This window comes from Etheostoma spectabile, chromosome 9 (assembly GCF_008692095.1).
Source record: "Etheostoma spectabile isolate EspeVRDwgs_2016 chromosome 9, UIUC_Espe_1.0, whole genome shotgun sequence".
Taxonomy (NCBI): Eukaryota; Metazoa; Chordata; class Actinopteri; order Perciformes; family Percidae; genus Etheostoma; species Etheostoma spectabile.
Window position 1 is genome coordinate 8285925 of NC_045741.1, and position 20620 is coordinate 8306544.

General features: G+C 40.7%; 1 protein-coding gene and 2 long non-coding RNA genes across 5 annotated transcripts in view; 1 reads left to right on the top strand and 2 right to left on the bottom strand.

The window, feature by feature from the left end:
* Positions 1-528, bottom strand: part of LOC116695575 (uncharacterized) — an 859-nt gene extending 331 nt beyond the window's left edge. The window contains exon 1 of the long non-coding RNA XR_004333498.1: positions 348-528. This is a non-coding gene — a long non-coding RNA (uncharacterized LOC116695575). The remainder of the gene's footprint in view (positions 1-347) is intronic.
* The window catches only part of mylk4b (myosin light chain kinase family, member 4b), a 36514-nt gene that overhangs the window by 1641 nt on the left and 14253 nt on the right, over positions 1-20620 (bottom strand). For 2 of the 3 annotated variants that reach the window (XM_032525894.1, XM_032525895.1), the window contains 10 exons: positions 7196-7277; positions 6181-6607; positions 5796-6025; positions 4959-5064; positions 4064-4157; positions 2167-2276; positions 1855-1996; positions 1110-1180; positions 866-994; positions 539-770 (listed from right to left, as the gene is read on the bottom strand). In XM_032525894.1, coding sequence (XP_032381785.1) covers positions 539-770; positions 866-994; positions 1110-1180; positions 1855-1996; positions 2167-2276; positions 4064-4157; positions 4959-5064; positions 5796-6025; positions 6181-6607; positions 7196-7277 — 1623 coding nt within the window. Of the gene's footprint in view, positions 1-538; positions 771-865; positions 995-1109; positions 1181-1854; positions 1997-2166; positions 2277-4063; positions 4158-4958; positions 5065-5795; positions 6026-6180; positions 6608-7195; positions 7278-8627; positions 9381-20620 lie in introns of those variants that run through there. The other variant, XM_032525893.1, reaches the window with a different exon arrangement.
* The window catches only part of LOC116695574 (uncharacterized), a 19457-nt gene continuing 18870 nt past the window's right edge, over positions 20034-20620 (top strand). Inside the window, exon 1 of the long non-coding RNA XR_004333497.1 lies at positions 20034-20168. This is a non-coding gene — a long non-coding RNA (uncharacterized LOC116695574). The remainder of the gene's footprint in view (positions 20169-20620) is intronic.

The following is a 20620-nucleotide window of genomic DNA, read 5'->3' on the forward strand; positions in this document are numbered from 1 at the left end:
CATATTCCAGTCTGTGATTATCCATCATCATACTTTCCTTACTTTCCTTTCCTTAATTTTAGTCTAAATAATTCCTAATTTCTGCTTTTCTAACTTAAACATTTGGTATAACTTCCTATAAATGAGGTTTATTGACCATGAAAAACAAAAATAACTGTAAAACTAAAGTTAATAAGTTAGTGTTACGGAGTGTTGAAAATGTAAAAAAGAAAAGAAAAGTGACAAACATTGAAAAAAAGCGTCAAAAGTGTTGAAAAAATTAGACAAAAACGTGAGAAAAATTTAAAAACATTGATAAAAAGCCCCAACAAAAGTGTTAATTTTAAATTTTGACAGGAAGACAACACAAGGGTTAAATAAGCAGTGTACCACCTACAAATGAACCCACAGAGGGGCAACAAGAGCTCTGATTGGCCAGCTGTTGTGTTTTGCATGATGCTACTGCCCTTTGCTGTGGCAGGAGTCATGCATGGTCAGAGCTCTGACCAGATCAGCTCGCTGTCACAGCACATTAGGGCGGTCGTAAACACGTTTTTACCTTCTGGTTGAGTCGATAGTGCAGACCTCGGTCTGACAGCCAGGGGTGTCTGAGGGACTCTGCTGCGCTCATCCTCCAGCTCTTACTCTTCACCAGCAGAAGGGTGATGAAGTCTTTGGCTTCATCCGAGATGTCCGCAAACTCTTCTTCCTCAAAGTTCCACTGACAGGCCAGGATGTTGTTCAGTGTCTCGTTGTCATCGTCCCCTAGAAACGGAGACAAGCCACTGAGCCTGCACGGAGAGGAAACAGAGGTCAGGGACGCTACTGTGTCTTTATACATATATTTATATATGTATATACGTTTGTGAATGAGCATCCAACTCACAGCATGTAAGTGATGACGCCAAGGCTCCACATGTCTGTGGGGAATGAAACAAACTCGTAGTTGATGACCTCAGGAGCTAAAAATTCAGGCGTTCCAAAGTTGACCCTGAGCTTCTCTCTGGGTTTGTACCTGTCAGAAACAAACAAGCAGAAATCCTCAGAGATACAGCTGAGCTTGAGAAAGTCCTGTTGTGAATGATGAAAGTTAACAAAATATTAAACTGTAAATAGATGATAGTTTTTACCTTCTGGCCAGTCCAAAGTCTATGATTTTAATCTTGTTAGTCACTCTGCTGACACAAAGAATGTTCTCCGGCTAAAAAGGAACAAAAGGGGCGGATTACAACACATTTATGTTAAATTTCAGTTTTTGTATATTATTTTTAGACGAATTCCTCCCTCTGGGATGGCTGTAACCATTAAAACAGGATGGAAAGCATTGTTTGTACTAGAGAATCTTGTCATCCACAAGGAGATTTCTGATGTGTGTGTTTTTTTTTTAAAGAAGCCACAGTAGAGTATTTATTATAGTTTAACATTACTAAGAAGTGAGCTAGAGCTGCACACAAAGAGAATATGAATAACTGAAAAAAATACTGAGTTGACAAATAGTAAACCCAGTCGCTTGTTTTAAGATGCTGTTAAGAAGTCATCTGTTTCATTTGTACATTGTCCTTGGAAGTGTGTTGTGCCTCCTGGATGGTTTCTATTGATCAGAGTGTTTAACGTCTGATTGCCTTTTATTTTGCAGTTTTGATTATGATCAATACTTTGTTTTTGTACGTTTTTCTCAATGTTCCACTGTACAGCACCTTGTAACCCTGGTTTTGAAAGGTGTTTTATGAATAGTTTAGTTTACTTTCTTACCCACTGACCTGCCTGCCTACCTACCTACTCCAGGGATTTTGCTGACTGTGTGATATACACATATAGTCATACATATACATGATATACTACATAACACAAGATTCTAAATTGGAGCAGGTGTACCTTAAGGTCGAGATGCAGGATGTACATCTTATGCATGTACTGCAGCCCTTCACAGATCTGGCGTATGAACAGCACTGTGTCCAACTCTGTCAAGTTGTAGTTCTCATCAATGATGCGGTCAAACAGCTCTCCTCCCTCCACACTACGGCAGAAAGGGAAGCACACACACACACACACACACACACACACACACACACACACACACACACACACACACACACACAAACAATTACAGCAAGAAAGAGCTCTTTGTTTTATTGGCAAATAAAAACATAGGGCCTACTGTGCATGCATGCAGGTACCCTGACTTACTATTCCATGACCAGGATGATGTCGTGACGCGACTCGAAGGCGGCATACAGCTGGATGAGGTTGGCGTGGTTTAGCTGGTTCATCACCTGCATCTCATTCCTCACCACGTCCTGAGAGACAGACAGACAAAAGACAGAAAGACATACAAGTCAGTTAACTCACACAGTATAGTATACTGGTGCAGTATGTGGGGTGGCCCGATGCTTAGCACTGTGGCCTCACAACAAGAAGATTCTGGGTTCAAATCCAGGTCGTTCCGGGCCTCTCTGTGTGGAGTTTGTATGTTCTCCCCATGTGTGCGTGGGCATGGTGCTCCAGTTTCCGCCACCATCTAAAAACACGTACTAGGTTCTCCAGTCGGTGCCCTTGATCACTGGCTCAGATCTGGAGTTGGTCCCTAGGCTACCAAGACTGGGTAAACCCCTGCCGGCGCCCTACGTCACCCGGATCATTGGATCATTGAAGGACTTTCCAATTTATTACAGAGTCATTTGAACTATGCCCATTGGTCACGCCTCTTGTGCAGAGAAAACAGAGCAGACTCCCCAGACCAACGCTCAGTCTCAAATCTATTAAGCTTGGTCTGGTGATAGCCAGACCACGGGCTACCTTTAGGAGTGGTAGAAGTAGATTCTTAGAAACTTTGAGACTGGTAAATTGAAAATAGGAAGGGAAGTCCATAAATGACAAAAGCCAAGCACAATAAATCTCACAAAATCAGCCCTCGCTCTCTGAGTGACATCAGGCTAGTTCCCAGTGTGATGCATCACCTTTTTAAAATGTGTAAGAGACTTCTATAAAAAGCAGAACAGGATCTGAATTAAGCACCCTGACATGGAGCACAAAATGTAATGATAAGCCCTGAAATTAAGCTTTATCGCCATGCTTTGTAATTTCTTCGTAAATTCGGAGTTACTGATTGGAGTTTTATTTAAAACATTACTGTTTTCATTTTTACAAACAGAAATGGACGTCTCAGTGTGTACTGATCTACTCTCCTTTGCGAGCCAGAATTTTGGGGTTATATTAACATGGTTGAATGCAATTATTGTAAGTTGCTTTGCACAATGTTGTCAGCTAAATAAATGTAATTTAATGTTTAATTTAATATTTATGTAAATGTGTTGCACATTACTGCAGCTCTTTCATTTTAAACACATTGTACATATTTTTAGATTATTTCACATTTTTGTTGTAATTTATCTACACTATATCTTAACTTCTGCAGTACTTGCTTTCATTTTTATTTTCTTTCACCATGTTCATTGTTATGCACCAAAACACCAAGGCAAATCCCTTGTTTGTGAAAACCTACTTGGCAATAAATCTTATCCTGATTCTGATGTAGGATTGCAAAATTTTGCAGGAGATAAATTTGGAAAAAGAGCATGGAGTAACTTAATGAATGAAGATCTGCTTGCATCATCTGCTTGTTGTAGCTTTTTGAGGTCTTACTGTAGCACAGGCTTTCATGCTTGCACACTATAGTATCACAGGAATGTCAACACAGTCAGTTTTGTCATGGATCATCACTGGCAGCAACGTGAGCCATAGCCAAGGATTTAGCTGTGTTTGGAGGGCTTTCGGTCGTCTCTGAGTCTTTTCAATATCAAGATGATAATGTTACCTTAGAGCTCTGCTGGGACATCTGACCTCTTTCACATCACTTCAGATGTCCCAGAGGAAAAAAAAGTCACAATGAGGTTGTCAAACTGCCACATGCCCACGCCCTCTGGGCTGTTGATGTATCTAATTTTAAAAAGTAATCCTTCATGGTTCTTAGCAATGCTGAACATAACCATCCATTAGACCGTCTGGGGTGACAGGCATCTCAGTGCCGCTGCTCTACATGCATTCTGTTATGTATTCAGTATTCACAGGCCGATCAATACTGCACCTTCTCTTTCTGGCTCCTGGCTTTGATGATCTTGGCAGCCAACATCAGACCGGATGAGTTCTCTATGCACTTGTGGACTTGTCCAAAACGTCCCCTGATGAAAGAAAAGCAAACATGAGTCAAACACATCTGCACGTGAAGATGTACCACCTTTATTTATTTATTAAAAATTACACGATCAACAGAAACAATATCAAGATGATTTTTTTCTTTAATCATAATGGTCAAATTCCAAAATAATTAATAATTATTGGTTCCAGCATCTAAAAAAAAAAAGCATCTGCTATTCTTTGTTTCATTATCATAGTAAATGGGATTTTGGACTACTGGTTTGACCAAAACACACAAATTTAAGATGTAATTTTAGGCTTTGCGAACTGGTGATTATCACGTTTTTTACTATTTTTTTATACTTTTTTCAAAGGCATTTAAGGCCTTTATTTTCATTGGACAGATTTAGACATGAAAGGGGAGAGAGAGGGGGAATGACCTGCAGCAAAGGGCCGCAGGTCGGAGTCGAACCCGCGAAGTAAACTTCCATGTATATATATTGTTGGTCTATTTTTACAGACCAACAATAATTGATTAATTGTTAAAAAAAGATTAAAAAATTAATCGATTAAAAAGTAATTATTAATAATCCTAATGGCTCCTTCAGTCTGTGCCATTATGTCAGCAATTTGAAAATTGTGCTTGCGTGCTGAGGGGTAATCTCCAGCCTGAGAAGCAGGATTTAGCACTGGCCTATTATATCAGAGAGGCACGCTATTTCACAAGAACTATTAGGCACCCCCTCACAGGCTGTGAAATCCTCTGTCATTTCATTAGAGAGGGCCGATGTGTTGAAGTGAAATGAAAACAAACTCTTCAGAGCCGGGTATTCGGTGGTACTCACCCTCCCAGGACCTCGTCTCTGTTGATAGTGTAATAGCTGGCTATCTGATGGGGTTTGGGAGTCACGATGCGGTGGTCGAAAGGTGCTAACGGCGGGGGGCTTGAGTCTGAAGAAACCATAAAGAAATATAGACTACTTGAATGAAAAGAAGTGATTTGCTGTTGTTGCTGAGAACAGAGTATGGAACAGAGGACGGAGGAAGAGACCTCGGTTCCCCAGAAACAAAGTGGATCAAATAGCAGCATGCCAACGGCTCATTGTCTGCTCTGACTGACGTGTCAATGACACCTGAACAGCCATGGTGTCATGACACCTTCAAAGTCTGAGGCATGAATTGTTAAATGTTCCCAACTAACAACCAAGTTGGGTCTAATACAACCAGGACCGGAGCCAGGAATTTTTAAATATTGAGGTCATGCACACAGCATGCATCTTTTATGAATATAATCTGCTTTTTGCCTGAACTGTACACTTATGGTTACACTAATTTCATCATTTCCAAACAGTTTTGGAAAGATCTTGTATTTTACTAAATGTAAATGTTATCAAACCAATGTGCATGGAAGCAAATACAGCAGACCCCTTAAAACAAAGTCGATGTTGAAGTGTGTTACACACTGTTACATTATCTGGCCTCTTTGTCCTTTTTCTATCAACCACACCAAAGAAATAGTTGTACATGGGCATTTGACAATCTTGAGCCAGGGTCCAAATTTCAAAATAATAGTGGAATGTCACACATTAGTTAGAAAACCCCCATATTTCCTACAGAACTAAGGACTTGAGTGTTTTCTTGCACAGTTTTTTATCATGCACTGTAAAAACATAACGTCTCACCAATTATAAACTCCTTCACAGCTGACTCTTCCTCCTTCCCTTCCTCTTCCACCTCTGTCTTTCCTTCATCAGATTTGGAGGCCTGAGGCTCGCGCCCCTCCACCACCTTCCCATCAGCATTTTTCACTTCACCGTCTTCCACTCTGCTCTTTTTCAGGTCGTCCTTCACCGACTCTTCTTCTGTGACACGGCGTTTGCTGCATGTGGCCACATCGCCCACCTCCTCAGAGCTAGAAAGACCACATTAAGCACTTGCATGTTTTACTTTATTTCATTTTGTTTTATTTTTCTTGTCTCACCCCCAAATCATTTACTCATAACTACCTTAAAAAACACAATATTGAAACTAGTACAGATATGATTTACATGAATTGGCTGGAAATACCTTTCCTGTGATAGGAGAGAGGTCTTGCTGATTTCTGCATTGACATTTAGGGCGTTGTCTGATTGTGACGACTCTTCTGCCTCTCCTTTATGCTTTTTCTTCCCATCATCCTCCACTTTGCCAGCCTGTGCTGGACGAACATCTTCTGCCTTCCCCTGTTCATGCTCAGACTCTGAGTCCTCAAAGATGCCCTCCTCCTCTTCCTCCTCCTTCTCCTTAGTTGGCTCCTTCCTGTCCTCTGACTGGGCAGCAGAGGTGTGTGGTCCATCCAGGATCAGCTCCGCCGACTCCTGTCTTTGTTCTCCGCTTCCTCTCTCCTCCTTCCTCTGATTGTCAGCCTCTGCTTTTCCATGGGAGTGTTCAGTGTTCTGCCTGTTGAGCTTTTCCACCTGTTCCTGAAGCACTGGCTCATTCAGTGAGGAAGTGTCTGACCCGGGAAAACCAAAGCAAACAACCATTAGGGATATTATTGCTATTGTATTGAAACCTCCAAAACTGTAGCATTCAATGTGTTTTAAAACTTAACAACCCTGGAATGGATAAAATTTACTCATGATACATACAGTAGAAGTATATAATTTATGCAATATCTTAACCTCACCAAGGGCTCTAGGGATGCTAATGCTTGGCAAAATAAAATTGAGGTTTGAGGATATCAAGAAACTGCTATTGCATATGCTGTCCACTAGAGAGCACTGGCAAGTTGACTTTCACTACAAAATGTCCCTCTCACTCAGTGTGTATTTTGGTCACAATAAAAAACAAAAACCCATTTGAAGAAGTATGTATTATAAATGTTTGTTCAAGTCACGTGTTTATGTAACAAAAAGAACAAGAAAACACAATCAGCCGACATATTATCAGATATTAAACACCCAAATAACTACATTTGCTGCAAAGATCCAGTATCGGTCAGGCTGTAGTCCGCATCTCTTCCGGCAGATGGTCAAATATGCTGTGAATGTCTCTGCATGAACTCAGATGAGATTTAGTGTTATTTCCTATTTGAGCTTACCTGATGTGTCTGCAGGTCTCCTCTTCTTCTGGGCCTTTAAGCCCTTCAGGCTCAGTTTGGCTTTCTCCTTGTCATCCTTTGCCTTGTTGCAGAAAGAAGAAAGAAAGTATAAAGCATTAGACAATGGATCTAGTAAGTGACAGAGGTGAACACAACTTGAACCTGGTTTAAATGTCCAACCTCTGAGTTCTTATATTTGCCAAAATTATTTTCCACTCGTCAAAGAGGGTCAAAAGTAATTTATGAGTCTGGCTTCTGACGGCAACAGTTTAGTGATATACGTCAAAGTGTTTGTTAGTGTTGCTACGGTCGCCCCCGTAACTCAAGTATAATGTTCTATGGGACGGATGCCTCCTCCAGGAGCAAGAGGAAAGGTCACATATCATCTGTGGCAGACGCATGCCACACTACACAGGAAACAGTTTTATTCACTTCCCCACATATACATTACAGCTACGATAAAAAAAAAATAACATATGGGAAGTCAACATTTTCAATGCATGACACTTTACAGGATGGAAGAAAAGAAGTTTGGTTAATCCCTGCCACGGCTTCTTTGTCATTTAATATAGAATAAATATGTTTGCTTAAACACAAAGTCATTCCTAAACAGCTTCTGAATCAGAATTCAAACATGTAAGATAATCCATCTCACACGCAAACATCGTCATTGCAGATGTTTTGGAAAGGTATGGCAGTAAAAGCTTATGCAACAGTGCTCGGTACATTCTTCATATTGCCCAACATGCATCAAGTATGTGGCTTAACACAAGAAAGCCATTCCATCTTATCAATTAATGCAGTAATGTCACGTATTCAGAACAGGCCAGATGAGTGCTAAGCTGAGCCTGTGCAGCTGCAGTCCAACCCACCGCTGATAAAGACGTGGGTGGGATAAGATAATCAGTCTGACTCTAATCATTTACACCTCAGAGGCAAATGACAGTCACAGCACAGGGGAAAATTACTTAACATTAATGACATGTTGAGGTAAAGCAGAGCTAATGATAGATGTACAAGGAGCTATATTAGAACATAAAGGAATGAGTCTGCTTGACATGCAAAGAGAGACTTACAAAAACTAGTTAAAGCCATCCAAATGTGTAGTGTATGTATTTTTCCAAAACCATCCTTCAGGTTTCAGAGCCAGTTATTCATAATGTCACTGCAAACAGGTCACATATTCCATCAAGAGGATTTGCAACCTTTCGGACAACACTTAATGCATCTGGCACTATGATCACCATGCAATTAGACCTCTCACTATGTTGCCATTGGTGACAAACAGTAAGAGAACCACTATGAGAACATTGCAATGCAACTTTCTCAAAGTACTGTACGTTGGAAATGAAAACAGAAGCTGGGAAAACATTTGATTTTGAGGCCACTTCTTGTAGGAAAACCTGGCTTATAAGGGTGTTAAACCTCTCACCTTCTTCTTAGCCTTCTTTCCAGGTTGTTTAAACAGCAGCTCCACCAGCCTGGAGCTCTTCACCACCTCCCCAATGAAGCTGATCACCTGCTGGGTGCCCTCCATCAGCCTCTCCACCCCTTCCAGCCTGCGTCCCTGACTCTCCATCCGCTTGCTGGCCCTCTCTGCGGCCCCAAGCAGCTCCCTGCATGCCGCCTCCACCCCGGACCCGTGTCTCCCCCCATGGCCATCTTCACGCATAGAGGCCAGATCCTGACCCATAACCCTGACGTCCTGGGACAAGCCATCCAGCCGGGTCAGGACGGTATGCTGCATGTTGAGCAAACACTCCATCTGAGAGCTCAGTGAGTCCATTCGGCTCTCCACGAAGCGCAGGGCGGCATCATGAGGGGAGGAAGGTGACGATGAAGAAGCTTGGGACTTGTCTGATCCATTGAGCGAGAGCTTCCTTCCACCAGGCTTCTGAGCGTGAAGAGGATTTGGATCATAGACTTTGGCTAAAGAGTTGACAAGGCTGGAGCTCATGACTGATTCACAGCAAACCTCCTCGCAAACAGCAAAAAAAAAATGTTTCACTTACTAATCAAGTACCTTCACTTTCATGCAGGCTCGATGGAAACGACAACAAAAACCATGTTACCAGACAAAGCCACTGGCAACAGAGGGAGAACGGAGATCTCTCCCCCTCTCAACACTGAACCACAGAGCAGAGTTTTAAGAATAGCAAATGGCTGTCCTCCAAATTGAAGTGCAGCCCCCCGTGGACGTCAGGGACTGAGTGGTCAGTGATAAGAGCCGGGGGCTCTGGTTTGCAGTTGGAGATTGACGTGAGTTAGGGGGAGATGCTGGAGAGGGTCGGCATGTGACATTTGAGACTCTTCAAAAGTCCTTCAGTCAGGTGTCAGAATCCCAAGAATCTAGGATTGAAATATGACGCCATAAAATATAAGACAAAAAAATTAAATGTTCAGCCAACAAAAAAAAGAACAGTGGACACCCCTTATGCAAAGTTAAAGAAGCAGATGTGGTCTGAGTATACAGTATGTTACGCAAAACAATGATCTTATGTTTAGATTCTATATGGAGTATATGTTTTTCACATTGTTCCATAACAGGGAGAGAGGGGTGACAGGTGCAAGCGTGCACTTGAACCTGTTAGAGACGAAAGCATTGTGGGTATTTCTGAACCTCCTTAAATGTCACATGGTTGTCACAACTGATTTCTTGATGTGTCAGCAGAACATTGCATAATTGCATTCCCAAGGTCAAGACTTACAAAAAATAGTTATTAACTTCAAATAACTTAAATTGTATTTTAACTTAAATTTTACATTTTTTCAAAAAATAGAATGCTAGTAATTTGTCTCAGGATGTTTATTATATCAGTTATTACATGTCAAAACCTTTTAAAAAAGATCACAATGACCAAACTCAAAAGTTAATTGGACAAAAATGAGTTCCTAAATTATTATTTTATCTCATCTTATTCAGTTATTATTTAGTTATTTAAAGAAACAAGTATAAAGACAAATATACAGTACAAGAAGTATAGACTAAGCAAGCATCCAAGTAAAAAAAAATATATATATATAGGTGGTTTATGGTTTAATTTTATTTTTATTTTACTTAGGTTTACATATGAATACTAAAGATTGATGTAAAGGAAAATATTCTTCCGTATTTTGTTTACATACTGTTAATTATCTGTTTGTTGTTCATGTTGTTATTTAAAATTCCACCTATTGTTCACATCTTTAGAATGAATTGTTAGATCCAGCCCAATTTTTTTAAATCGCATACAAAAAGTTTGTTTCTATAATCAATGTTGTATTTAAATACAAATAACTTTTGGTTAAAAAAAAGTGACGTTAAAACAGAAGGTTTTTACGTTAACATTTTACAAAGAGGAGAACGTTTAGCTAGAGAAATTTGAATAATAGTGGTTTCATTTGGAGTTGGAAAGTTCCCAATATAGATTCACTGTCCGTGCACCATGGAGGGACACGGCAACAGAAGACAACAGGAAACAGGTGACACCACTGACACCTAAGAACTGTTGATACAGAGGAGAAGAGGATTGTGGGAGAGGAAACTTACGGCACGTGTTGTTACTTACAATTAGAGAGGATGGCCCGACACAGATATACACATGGATGCGGAAGTTCATTTTCAGGAACAGACACAAGCGACTGACACTGATTGAGACGTGTCTGAGCGTGAACATTGGCCTCAAACCTTTCCATGTCTCAGAATAGTGATATCTGGAGTGGGCAGGGTGAGAAAGCGCCGGTGCCTATACACTGTCACCCATCTGTCAGCACCGGAAAAACTTGACCTATAGCCCTGTCCCTCGCACTGTTCCCAGTACAGACAGCGCATCAGCTGCCAGCTTTAACTCTCATATCCCCCGGTGCCTGTTTACCAGCTAAGGTGAGAATGAAAGAGGACACTGTGAAGTGCAGACAGAGTACATAGTGTGGAAATACACCCAACGGACAAAGGAGATCACTGAGCAGGAAGAGCTTTCACACTAACCTGGTTTGTAAACACGAATTTGTCTTTGTATGTCAGAGCTTAAAGAGATAGTTCAGATATGTTGAAGTGAGGAAGCTAAGCAATGTGCTGCTGGGGGTGGGGGGCAGCACAATACACACTCACCTGTAGGATTATTAGGAACACCATACTAATACTGTGTTTGACCCCCTTTTGCCTTCAGAACTGCCTTAATTCTATGTTGCATTGATTCAACAAGGTGCTGAAAGCATTCTTTAGAAATGTTGGGCCATATTGATAGGATAGCATCTTGCAGTTGATGGAGATTTGTGGGATGCACATCCAGGGCACGAAGCTCCCGTTCCACCACATCCCAAAGATGCTCTATTGGGTTGAGGTCTGGTGACTGTGGGGGCCATTTTAAGTTCAAGTTCAAAATTTTATTGTCATATGCACTTTAGTACAAGTACCACAGCAATGAAATACAGCATGCCCTATTGCACTCTCTCAGCACCAGTCAACAGTAACAATCAATAAATAGTTTAAAAACATAAAACCATTTAACCACCACAATAAACAGTGGCTAAGTAACTAAATACAGACCCCAGCCCTCCTTCCTGCTGCGCTATCATTCAACAACCTGATTACCTGAGGATAAAAACTATCTCTAAAACGTGATGTGCGCGTTGGGATACTCTGCAACCGTCTCCCTGATGGAAGGTGGGAGAAGAGGTTGTGTGCAGGATGATTAGAATCCTGCATAATACTGTATTAGTACAGTGAACTCATCGTCATGTTCAAGAAACCAATTTGAAATGATTGGAGCTTTGTGACATGGTGCATTATCCTGCTGGAAGTAGCCATCAGAGGAGGGGTACAGTGGCCATAAAGGGATGGACATGGTCAGAAACAATGCTCAGGCAGGCCGTGGCATTTAAACCATGCCCAGTTGGCACTAAGGGGCCTAAAGTGTGCCAAGAAAACATCAGTCGGCCCATTCTCCTCTGACCTATAGCATCAACTATGCATTTTCGCCCACAGGACTGCTGCATACTGGATGTTTTTCCCTTTTTACACCATTCTTCGTAAACCCGTGTGCGTGAAAATCCCAGTAACTGAGCAGATTGTGAAATACTCGGACCGGCCCGTCTGGCACCAACGACCATGCCACGCTCAAAATTGCTTAAATCAACTTTCTTTCCCATTCTGACATTCAGTTTGGAGTTCAGGAGATTGTCTTGACCAGGACCACACCCCTAAATGCATTGAAGCAACTGCCATGTGATTGGTTGATTAGATAATTGCAGTAATGAGAAATTAAACAGGTGTTCCTAATAATCCTTTTGGTGAGTGTATATTGACACCTAAAAATGTGTAGGTGTACGCTATATTTGTATGTACATATATTTTCACTGCTTTACCTTGCCGTCAGACAGCCCTTTCCGACAGAGAGCTACAGCCATTACATCCATCTATCCTTTCTTCAAAGCCACCAGGCTCCTTTGACAAAAACAGCAAATTTTACCTCGCAAAACACAGGATTTGTGGGTCTATCGGTTAGTTTGCTTGTGTGATTGTGCGACTTTGGTGAAACCAAATTACCCCTTTAAAACCTCCTTCAGCCATATTGCCCTATCCATTAAAGATGCAAAGTGCATTATGGAACACACTTCCCCCAACTATAAGGGAGCGTCCCACTTTGGCCTCCCTTAAGAGCCAGGTGAAGCTGCAGCTTAGAGCTAACCAAACGTGTAACCATTGCCAACTTGTGTTCCCATTTTAATTTCTACTGATGTATTGTCCTGTTCTTGTTTTGTTTTTGTTATTTTCTTCTTTTTTTTTGTTTCTTAATGTTTTCATATACTAAATGTTACGATCCTGTGCCTTTTTTACTGTAATTCCAACCTGGCCGATTGGACTGTAGATGGAAATTAGCCCTCGGGCTACAATCTGGCACATTTACATGTACTGTTGTACATTGTTCATTAATGTGCATTGTTCTGAATTATTAAATTAAAATAAATAAATAAAACACCAATAACAACTCCCACAATAACGCAGTAACTAACATTTCTGAACTTCAGCAAATCTCATCAAAAGTCACTATCTCGATGGATGAATCGCACAAAATAAGCTTTTAATGGGAACTTTCTTTTTGATCGCTCTGCATGCTGGTTCACAAAATAAGACACATGGACAATAAGTATTTCTAATTGGCTGGCAAGATTCGTCAAACAACAGATAGTGAGCAAGGTAGAATAAACTGCAGGTAACCATAGCAACAATACTGCTGAATCATGCTACATGACCAGTTTATCGAAACTGACCAGACCAATTAACGCCAAACACACCTACAGCAGCATCAATTCACTTTTTGGCTGCTTGGGGGCAGTAAAATGAGCTATAAACACAACGTATTATCACCATATGAAGTTATTATGTCAAACAACGTAATCAGCAGTTGCTCATTTATACATCTAGCACATGCAATGTAACATTAGCATCATTTGAAGTCGTATAAGTCCTAGTCTATATCCACGGCGTTCCATTACTGTCAGGCACCCCTCACTCTGATTCTTTTTGCTGTCTGTGTGTCTGTTTTTCCTCTGTCTGTTACGTCACGGTTCCTGTAGCCAAGCAACCTGGGGAGGTGTGGTCTCCTTCATTCATCCACACGCTCAGCCTAATTACCAGCACCCACCTGTGTCTCATCATCATCACCACCAGTCAAAATGTGACCTGACATCCAGTCCCTGTCGGATCGTTAATCTTCATAGTATGTGTTTGGCGCCTCATCTGACTTTTGCTAGTTTGTCTTTTGCTTCGTGTCTGTATTCGTGTTTGGTAACGTCTCTCTCTCTGTCTGTGCATCATAGGAATTCTCCTACCGACATCATCACTCTACACCTCGGGATTCATCTTCACTCCCTTGCACACCTTATTTGGTCATCTGGTTCACAAACTATCATCAATAAACTCTCGTTGGTATTTCACTCCTTGTCTGCGTTTGGGTTGTTTCTCCCAGCCGGGTCTGACAATTACCTTCCGCTTTTTTTGTATTGAAATTTTGAACTCCAGTGGATTTCTGAGGACTATGGTTAACTGCTCCTCAGATCTCTGCAGGGTAAATCCAGACCGCTAGCTAGACTCTCTGTCCTATCTGAGTTTCCTGTTGCTACAACAACTTTTGAACGTACACATGCTCCATCAAAACAAGTTCCTTCCAGAGGCTACTTTGCAGCTGCTCTGTGACTCTGTCTGGTGCTCAGCCCGCCCAAGACGATTGTGATTGGTTTCAAGAAATGTCAATAAACCAGGACATGTTTCTCTCCTGTCCCAAAAGGCTGTGTGGACTAGCCAGACCCTCCTCGGCAGCGCTGGCGGTCTGGCAATGCAAGACTATGTAAGTCCAAAAGTCACTCTACTTTAAGCTCTGTTTCAGTATTACTCTGTAACTGCTAAATGCTCCGCTATTTTCATGAGCTGCTTGCCGTTTGTTCAGGGTAAGTCAGTTTTTCAAAGCTTTTACACTGAAAACAAATGGCTGCTGTTGCTGCTGCGACGAATGACAGTGGTGAAACTGAATCAGAACAGTAACCAGAACAAAGAGCTGAAAGATGCTCTGTAGAGCTGTTGGGAACTGCAGTTATGTGAAAATTGTCTCTCCATTCAACCCCGTTCACATTACACACATTGTCATTTCATTCTTTGTTAAAATACAAAATACAGTATTAATTAGTGCAGTTTTAAACACTGTATTCCTTTATCATAGCAGTAAGGGGTTGTGGTATGACAGTCATAAAGCACTCATTATGGCTCTACGTAAATAATAATGGACTCAGTGAGGGAAACTGTGGCAGTGTGTGGTGGCAGTAGCTCAGTCTGAAGGGAGTTGAGTTGGGAACCGGAGGATCGCAGGTTCAAGTCCCAGTACAGACCAAAGTGATTATGGATTGGTAGCTGGAGAGATGCCAGTTCACTTCAAGGCCCTGTACCCCCCCCCCCCCCCCCCCCCCCCCCCCCCAACCGCTCAGGGTGCTGGTTCAGCACTGGCAGCCCACTCACTCTGACATCTCTCCATTTGTGCATGAATAGGTCCTTAGCGTGTGTGTGTGTATATTTCAGGCCTGTGTGCAGTGTAAAATTGTAATTTCCAAGCTTCCTCAATAAACAGTACAGAATTAAAAAACTGACATTCCCTATTTCCATGTTGTCACTACACCCTCATCCATTTTTTTTCTTGTCACAGACTTGACACAACCACTAGTTTAGGTGTCTGAAAATGTGATGGTTGGCCGATAACATTAAACACAGATATTTTAATGACTAAAACAATCCAGCAAAACAGACCCTACAAAGAGCAATGAGGAAGAGGAGCAGGGTGGTGGTTGATAGGTCTGAGTCTGCTGTTGAGGGCAGTGGGAGGTTTAACTGTACCCTGTTGGACAATCTCTGAAATCCTCAGTCAGAAAAGGTTACACGGTAAGATGAGAGCCAGGGTGGTATAGAAGCACCGTTTAGGAATGAGAGTGACGCAGCGGCCTCGCCAATCTCACCACATCTAGAGTTACTCAGCAGGAAGAGACAGACAATACATAATGCTTATTCTAGTGCCACAGGCTTTCCAGTAATCCAATATCACTCCAGTGCAATGATCTGGACAACATGAATGCAACGAGGTTTAGCCCAGAGACACAAAAATAGACTGTGTGACATGCAACAAAGGTGTGCCTCACGCTACTGGCTGTTGTTGTGTACAGTATAGTACAGTGCAGTTGCTTCAGTACAGGACACATGTACATACACAAGTACTTGCATTTTACTTGTGTATGTCTGTATTTGGAAACTCTACATTTTACACTTTTTACTGCACTTAATTTTTCTGACAAACTTTTCAGAAAAAGATTGATTTTGATATGTCTTTTATAGAAATGAAACATTTCACTACAAATTCGCTAAATATGTTTAATCTCCAGAATCTTAAAATTACATTAGATTAGATAGACTTTATTGATCCATAGCTGGGAAATTTCAGTGCTACTGTAGCAAAATATAAGACACACACCACACAGAAAATACAAGAAATAATAAAAAGGAAAAATACTAGAACTGCTATTAAAAAATATAAATAAAAAATACCAAAGGAAAGAATGTAAAGATGTAAATACGAGGGGTGCATAAAAATGTACAACATACGTATTCATAAATACGTAAGTAAAACCTATGCTTGTGCAAGTTGCACTATAGCGCAGTATTGTGATGTATATTAATCTTAGTGTTGAAATGTATTGCCTTTGGTGGGAATGATTTCTTGTAGTGGTCAGTGCGCAACATGCAGTCTATTCCAGTCTTTCATGATGTACAGTATTGACACTCAGGCAAAATGTGATCCATTTAAGGGAACTGTACACGTTGAAGAACTCAGAGCCCATGACCTGTGTCTACTCCCTAAATAAGACAGACTACTAGGGGTGCTTAGCAACAGGCTTGAAATCTTGGTTCCACCTGACTCTGTGACAGCTCTCTGATCTCTGGCATGTTCCAGGGCCCTGGTCCAGCTCTGGGCTCCCTGAATCACCCCGGGTTTTCCACCCGGATGGCATCCCTGCCTACAAAGGATTCACCATACCATCATGATGACTCACCCCACACAGCCTTACTGAGATCAAAAATAATTGCTTTCCAATGACATTCAGAGGGTCTTTGACTGCTTGTAAATCCTGTTGCCTCCAGGTTCACCACCAGCGGGTTTCACTTAAATGGCAAATAAAGTCCCAAAACCTTGTTGGTTAGGGTGTGAGCTCTGATACACTTTAAATTTGGGGATTGACAACTGGAAAGCAAAGTACAAAGCCTAAATATATTCCTCTTCTGCTCAATCATAATGTATTTTAACAGCCTGTGTATCATAGTGATTAACAACATATACAGGCTGCTAAGCAGAGATACTCTGTTTATGAGCATCTTGTATTATTCCCATCACATGTATTTTTCAGATGCTTTAACCCAAAGCGATTTACGATCCGACTTTTGTGTTTTCTTTCTACTTTTTACTTTTACATTACAATGTCATTTCATACAGCACCTAAGTGCTTTTTGTACAGCACTTTGGTTAGCTTAAGCTGTGTTTTAATGTGTTCTAGGAATACACTTTACTTACTTACAATAAGTCCATTTAAACGTGTGGGTATAACCCAATTTAATTAATTAATAGTAAAACGTCAGATACCGTGTTCTTATAGCTACACAACAGCATGAAATGCAAACATTCAACACCTTTTAAACAATGTATTTATGTACATCTTGCCATAATTCACCCCAATAGATTTGGTATTTTTCAAAACCTTTGCGTTATTTGGGTTTTGAAGAGTCAGTTGTAAAATCAACAACATGCAATCTTACTGATGGAATCACTGGGAGGTTTCGCAGGGTTAAAAAGGTTTATAGCGTATAATTCCTTGGTGCTTCAGGACGGATGTCTGGCTCGTACATGACTGTGGAAGGAAAGCTAGACATTATCTGTAGCTCCACCTGCTGCTTTTCTATCTGACAAACCTACTTGTGTCACCACTGGCTGATGACAGTCTGTACTTTCACAGTTCAGCTGCTGTGATAACATTCGTACAGCTCCCTCTGTAAGGACCTCGGACAAGGAATACATCATTTCCTTTCATGGAATAGAGGTTCTGTATGACGTCAGCAAAGTGTGTGTAAATATCTGTTTGTGCTGGGGAGGGCAATTAGGCCCAGGCTGTAAATATGTTACATAGGCAGCACTAGTATGCACGCAGACCTTTAAATATATTCCTCGGTTATTGTGAGTTGGCTTCCAGCGGTCAGTGTTATGTAACATGAAAAAAACTGGGCGGGACCGGACCGGCGTTTGGAAGAGGATTCAGGGTAAATGGTGACCTTTGACCTGGTGGAAAGACTGTCCATCCCACACACACATACACATAAAGAACAGCAGATCTTAGTGGATAAGACAAGCAGAGGATCTTACATCTCCCTCCGTCTCTCAGTGTCACAGCGTCAACACAAACTGGTGGCCAAGTCACAGCTTGAAAAAAAAGTATCAAAATATTAATAAGGGGTAAACATGCCCAACAAATAATTGATACGAAAAAGCTATTAACATAACTGCATCCATTTTGCAGAGACAGTCCTTTAACTAGAGGTCCAAGTGTAGGACTCTAACATGCTACAGTGCCCTTGAGCAAGGCATTAACTCTGAACTTCATCCATTTTACTTACCCTAAAAATGTAAATATATGCTATATAATCAAGTTTATTATTTCAAACTATTACTTCAAGATATGGCAGAAGAAAAATGTTGAAATAAATATGTTCATAAATGTATAAATAAAAGTGCGTGAAAAAATGTGCACACATATATAGAGGCTTAGTCCTTGATGCAGCGGCCACAGGTTTGACTCCAACAGCGACCCTTTGCTGCATGTCGTTCCCCCTTTCTCTTTCCTTTCATGTCTTCAACTGTCCTCCAAAAATAAAGGCCTAAAATTGCCAAAAACAATAATCTAAAAAAATAAATAAAAAATAAAACAGAAATTAAGAATTTCTAGAATACATGTTTTATCATTGCAACTAATTTTATTACTGCAATTATATTAATGTCTTTCTGGAAAAATTGTTTATGTAAAATCTTTTTATAATTGTCTGTATTTGTTTATTTCTAAATTTCCACTTTCAGTTACGTACGCTTATTTGTGTGTTTGCTTCAATGTTTTGTTCATTTATTAAGCTTTTTTAGAAAATGTAGACGGTTAATTGGTCAATATGTCACATTATCATTGCTTGATCGGCCTTATAAATATATTGTACTGGAATGTATTGTCTGTACTGCACAGACGTTTGTTGTAATGGACCCACCTAAGTTACAAAAAAAGTAAATCATCTGCTGTTCCGCAAAACTGTCAGTGACAATGTCAAATGTACAGTATATGATTAGGAGTATATTTGCTATAAAATGTTAAATCATCAACAAGCTATATGGAAGGCACATTTCTGTCATGCTACCTGTAGAGGGTAGAAGAGGACCACAGACCCAGGACTCCCCTTCTAACCACAGAACCTGCTGGTGCTGAGAAGCAATAGGATGGCATTTTGATGGAGGGTCACACCCATCTGTGCTCTGGTTACCTTGAAACCTGACCTATTAACCTGCTGCACACTAATGTATACACTCAAAACCATCTAGTCCATGTTTGCCATGTAAGATCAACTGTACTTGGTGACAGATCATAAACACCAGTTGTGATTTCATATTGGTCTTAAATTCATTTCATCCTGCTCTCACTCACTACCTGTGCACTCTTCAAGTAACAAGCCAGAAAACCTATTACCACTTCCACTGCTCAACATTTTAAATAGTCCATACCACTGTGTTTTAGACTTTGGAAAAGGGGGTTTCCTTTAAATAATCCTTTAGCTACATCCGCAATGCTACATCTGCAACATCCAATGCACCCTTTAAAAGGTGTGGTCTCGTTAAAATAATAACTTACTGTTTGCAGCTGCAGGGCTGCTTGCAAGTCTAAAGACATATCCAGCTGAAACTGTTTTAAAATATTCTAGTTAAACACTCAGTGCAGATTATTAAGTTCACCGAGCTAACCCTAATACAAGGTTTTGTTTTTAGAGAGGTATTTATTCAACGATATGGCGACTATTAGACTATTATGTTACTGTATAGTATCTGCCCATCCAGAAGAAAACACCCTTAAAGAAGCTAAGAAGCCGAAATGTTTGTGCTCTGCTTACTCTTCTACATCACAAATAAATATGAAGCAAATGTGAACTTCAAAAGACTACTTTTGAACCGGTTTATCCTAAATTAGTACTAAAACTCTGGTCTCTGGGTCTGCCCGTTCTGCTAATACATCACTGTCTGCCCCGCTGCTAGAGCCGCCATTTTTTATTCCGTCACGTTCGTTGGGGATTCACAGCCTTCTACAAGCTGCTTTTGGGGTTCTTCTAAGGTATTTATTCACCACGGGGATACTGCTTCACTTCACAAAAGCTAAGAATGTAAGTGATGACGTGTTGATTAGACAAAATGTTTTTGGCTGAATTTGGTTTAATTGCTTGTTGCTTTAGCTACACATTTCATAGATGCTGCTAAGCTAACCTAGCATTAACCTAGCTGTTTTTGTCAGTTGCATTTCAGTTTACAGCATAGCTAGCATATTAGCAGTTTGATAGTCAGCTATCGCACTACTGACTCAAATGTATGTTTTCAACATTGGCGAAATACACTAAAGCATTTCTGCTGCTTAAATGTTGACATTAAATTTAACCTAATATAATTAAAAGTGTATCTAGTTGTCTGTCAATGTCCTACTGACAATGCTTTGCAGTTTAGCAGTCCTATCCTCCTTGGCACCACGATAATTAGCTAAACTCTCAGAAACACACCTCAGAAAGTATGACACTTCAATGGCCAGCAAGCACTTGTAAAGCACTTGTTGTGTATTTTGTGT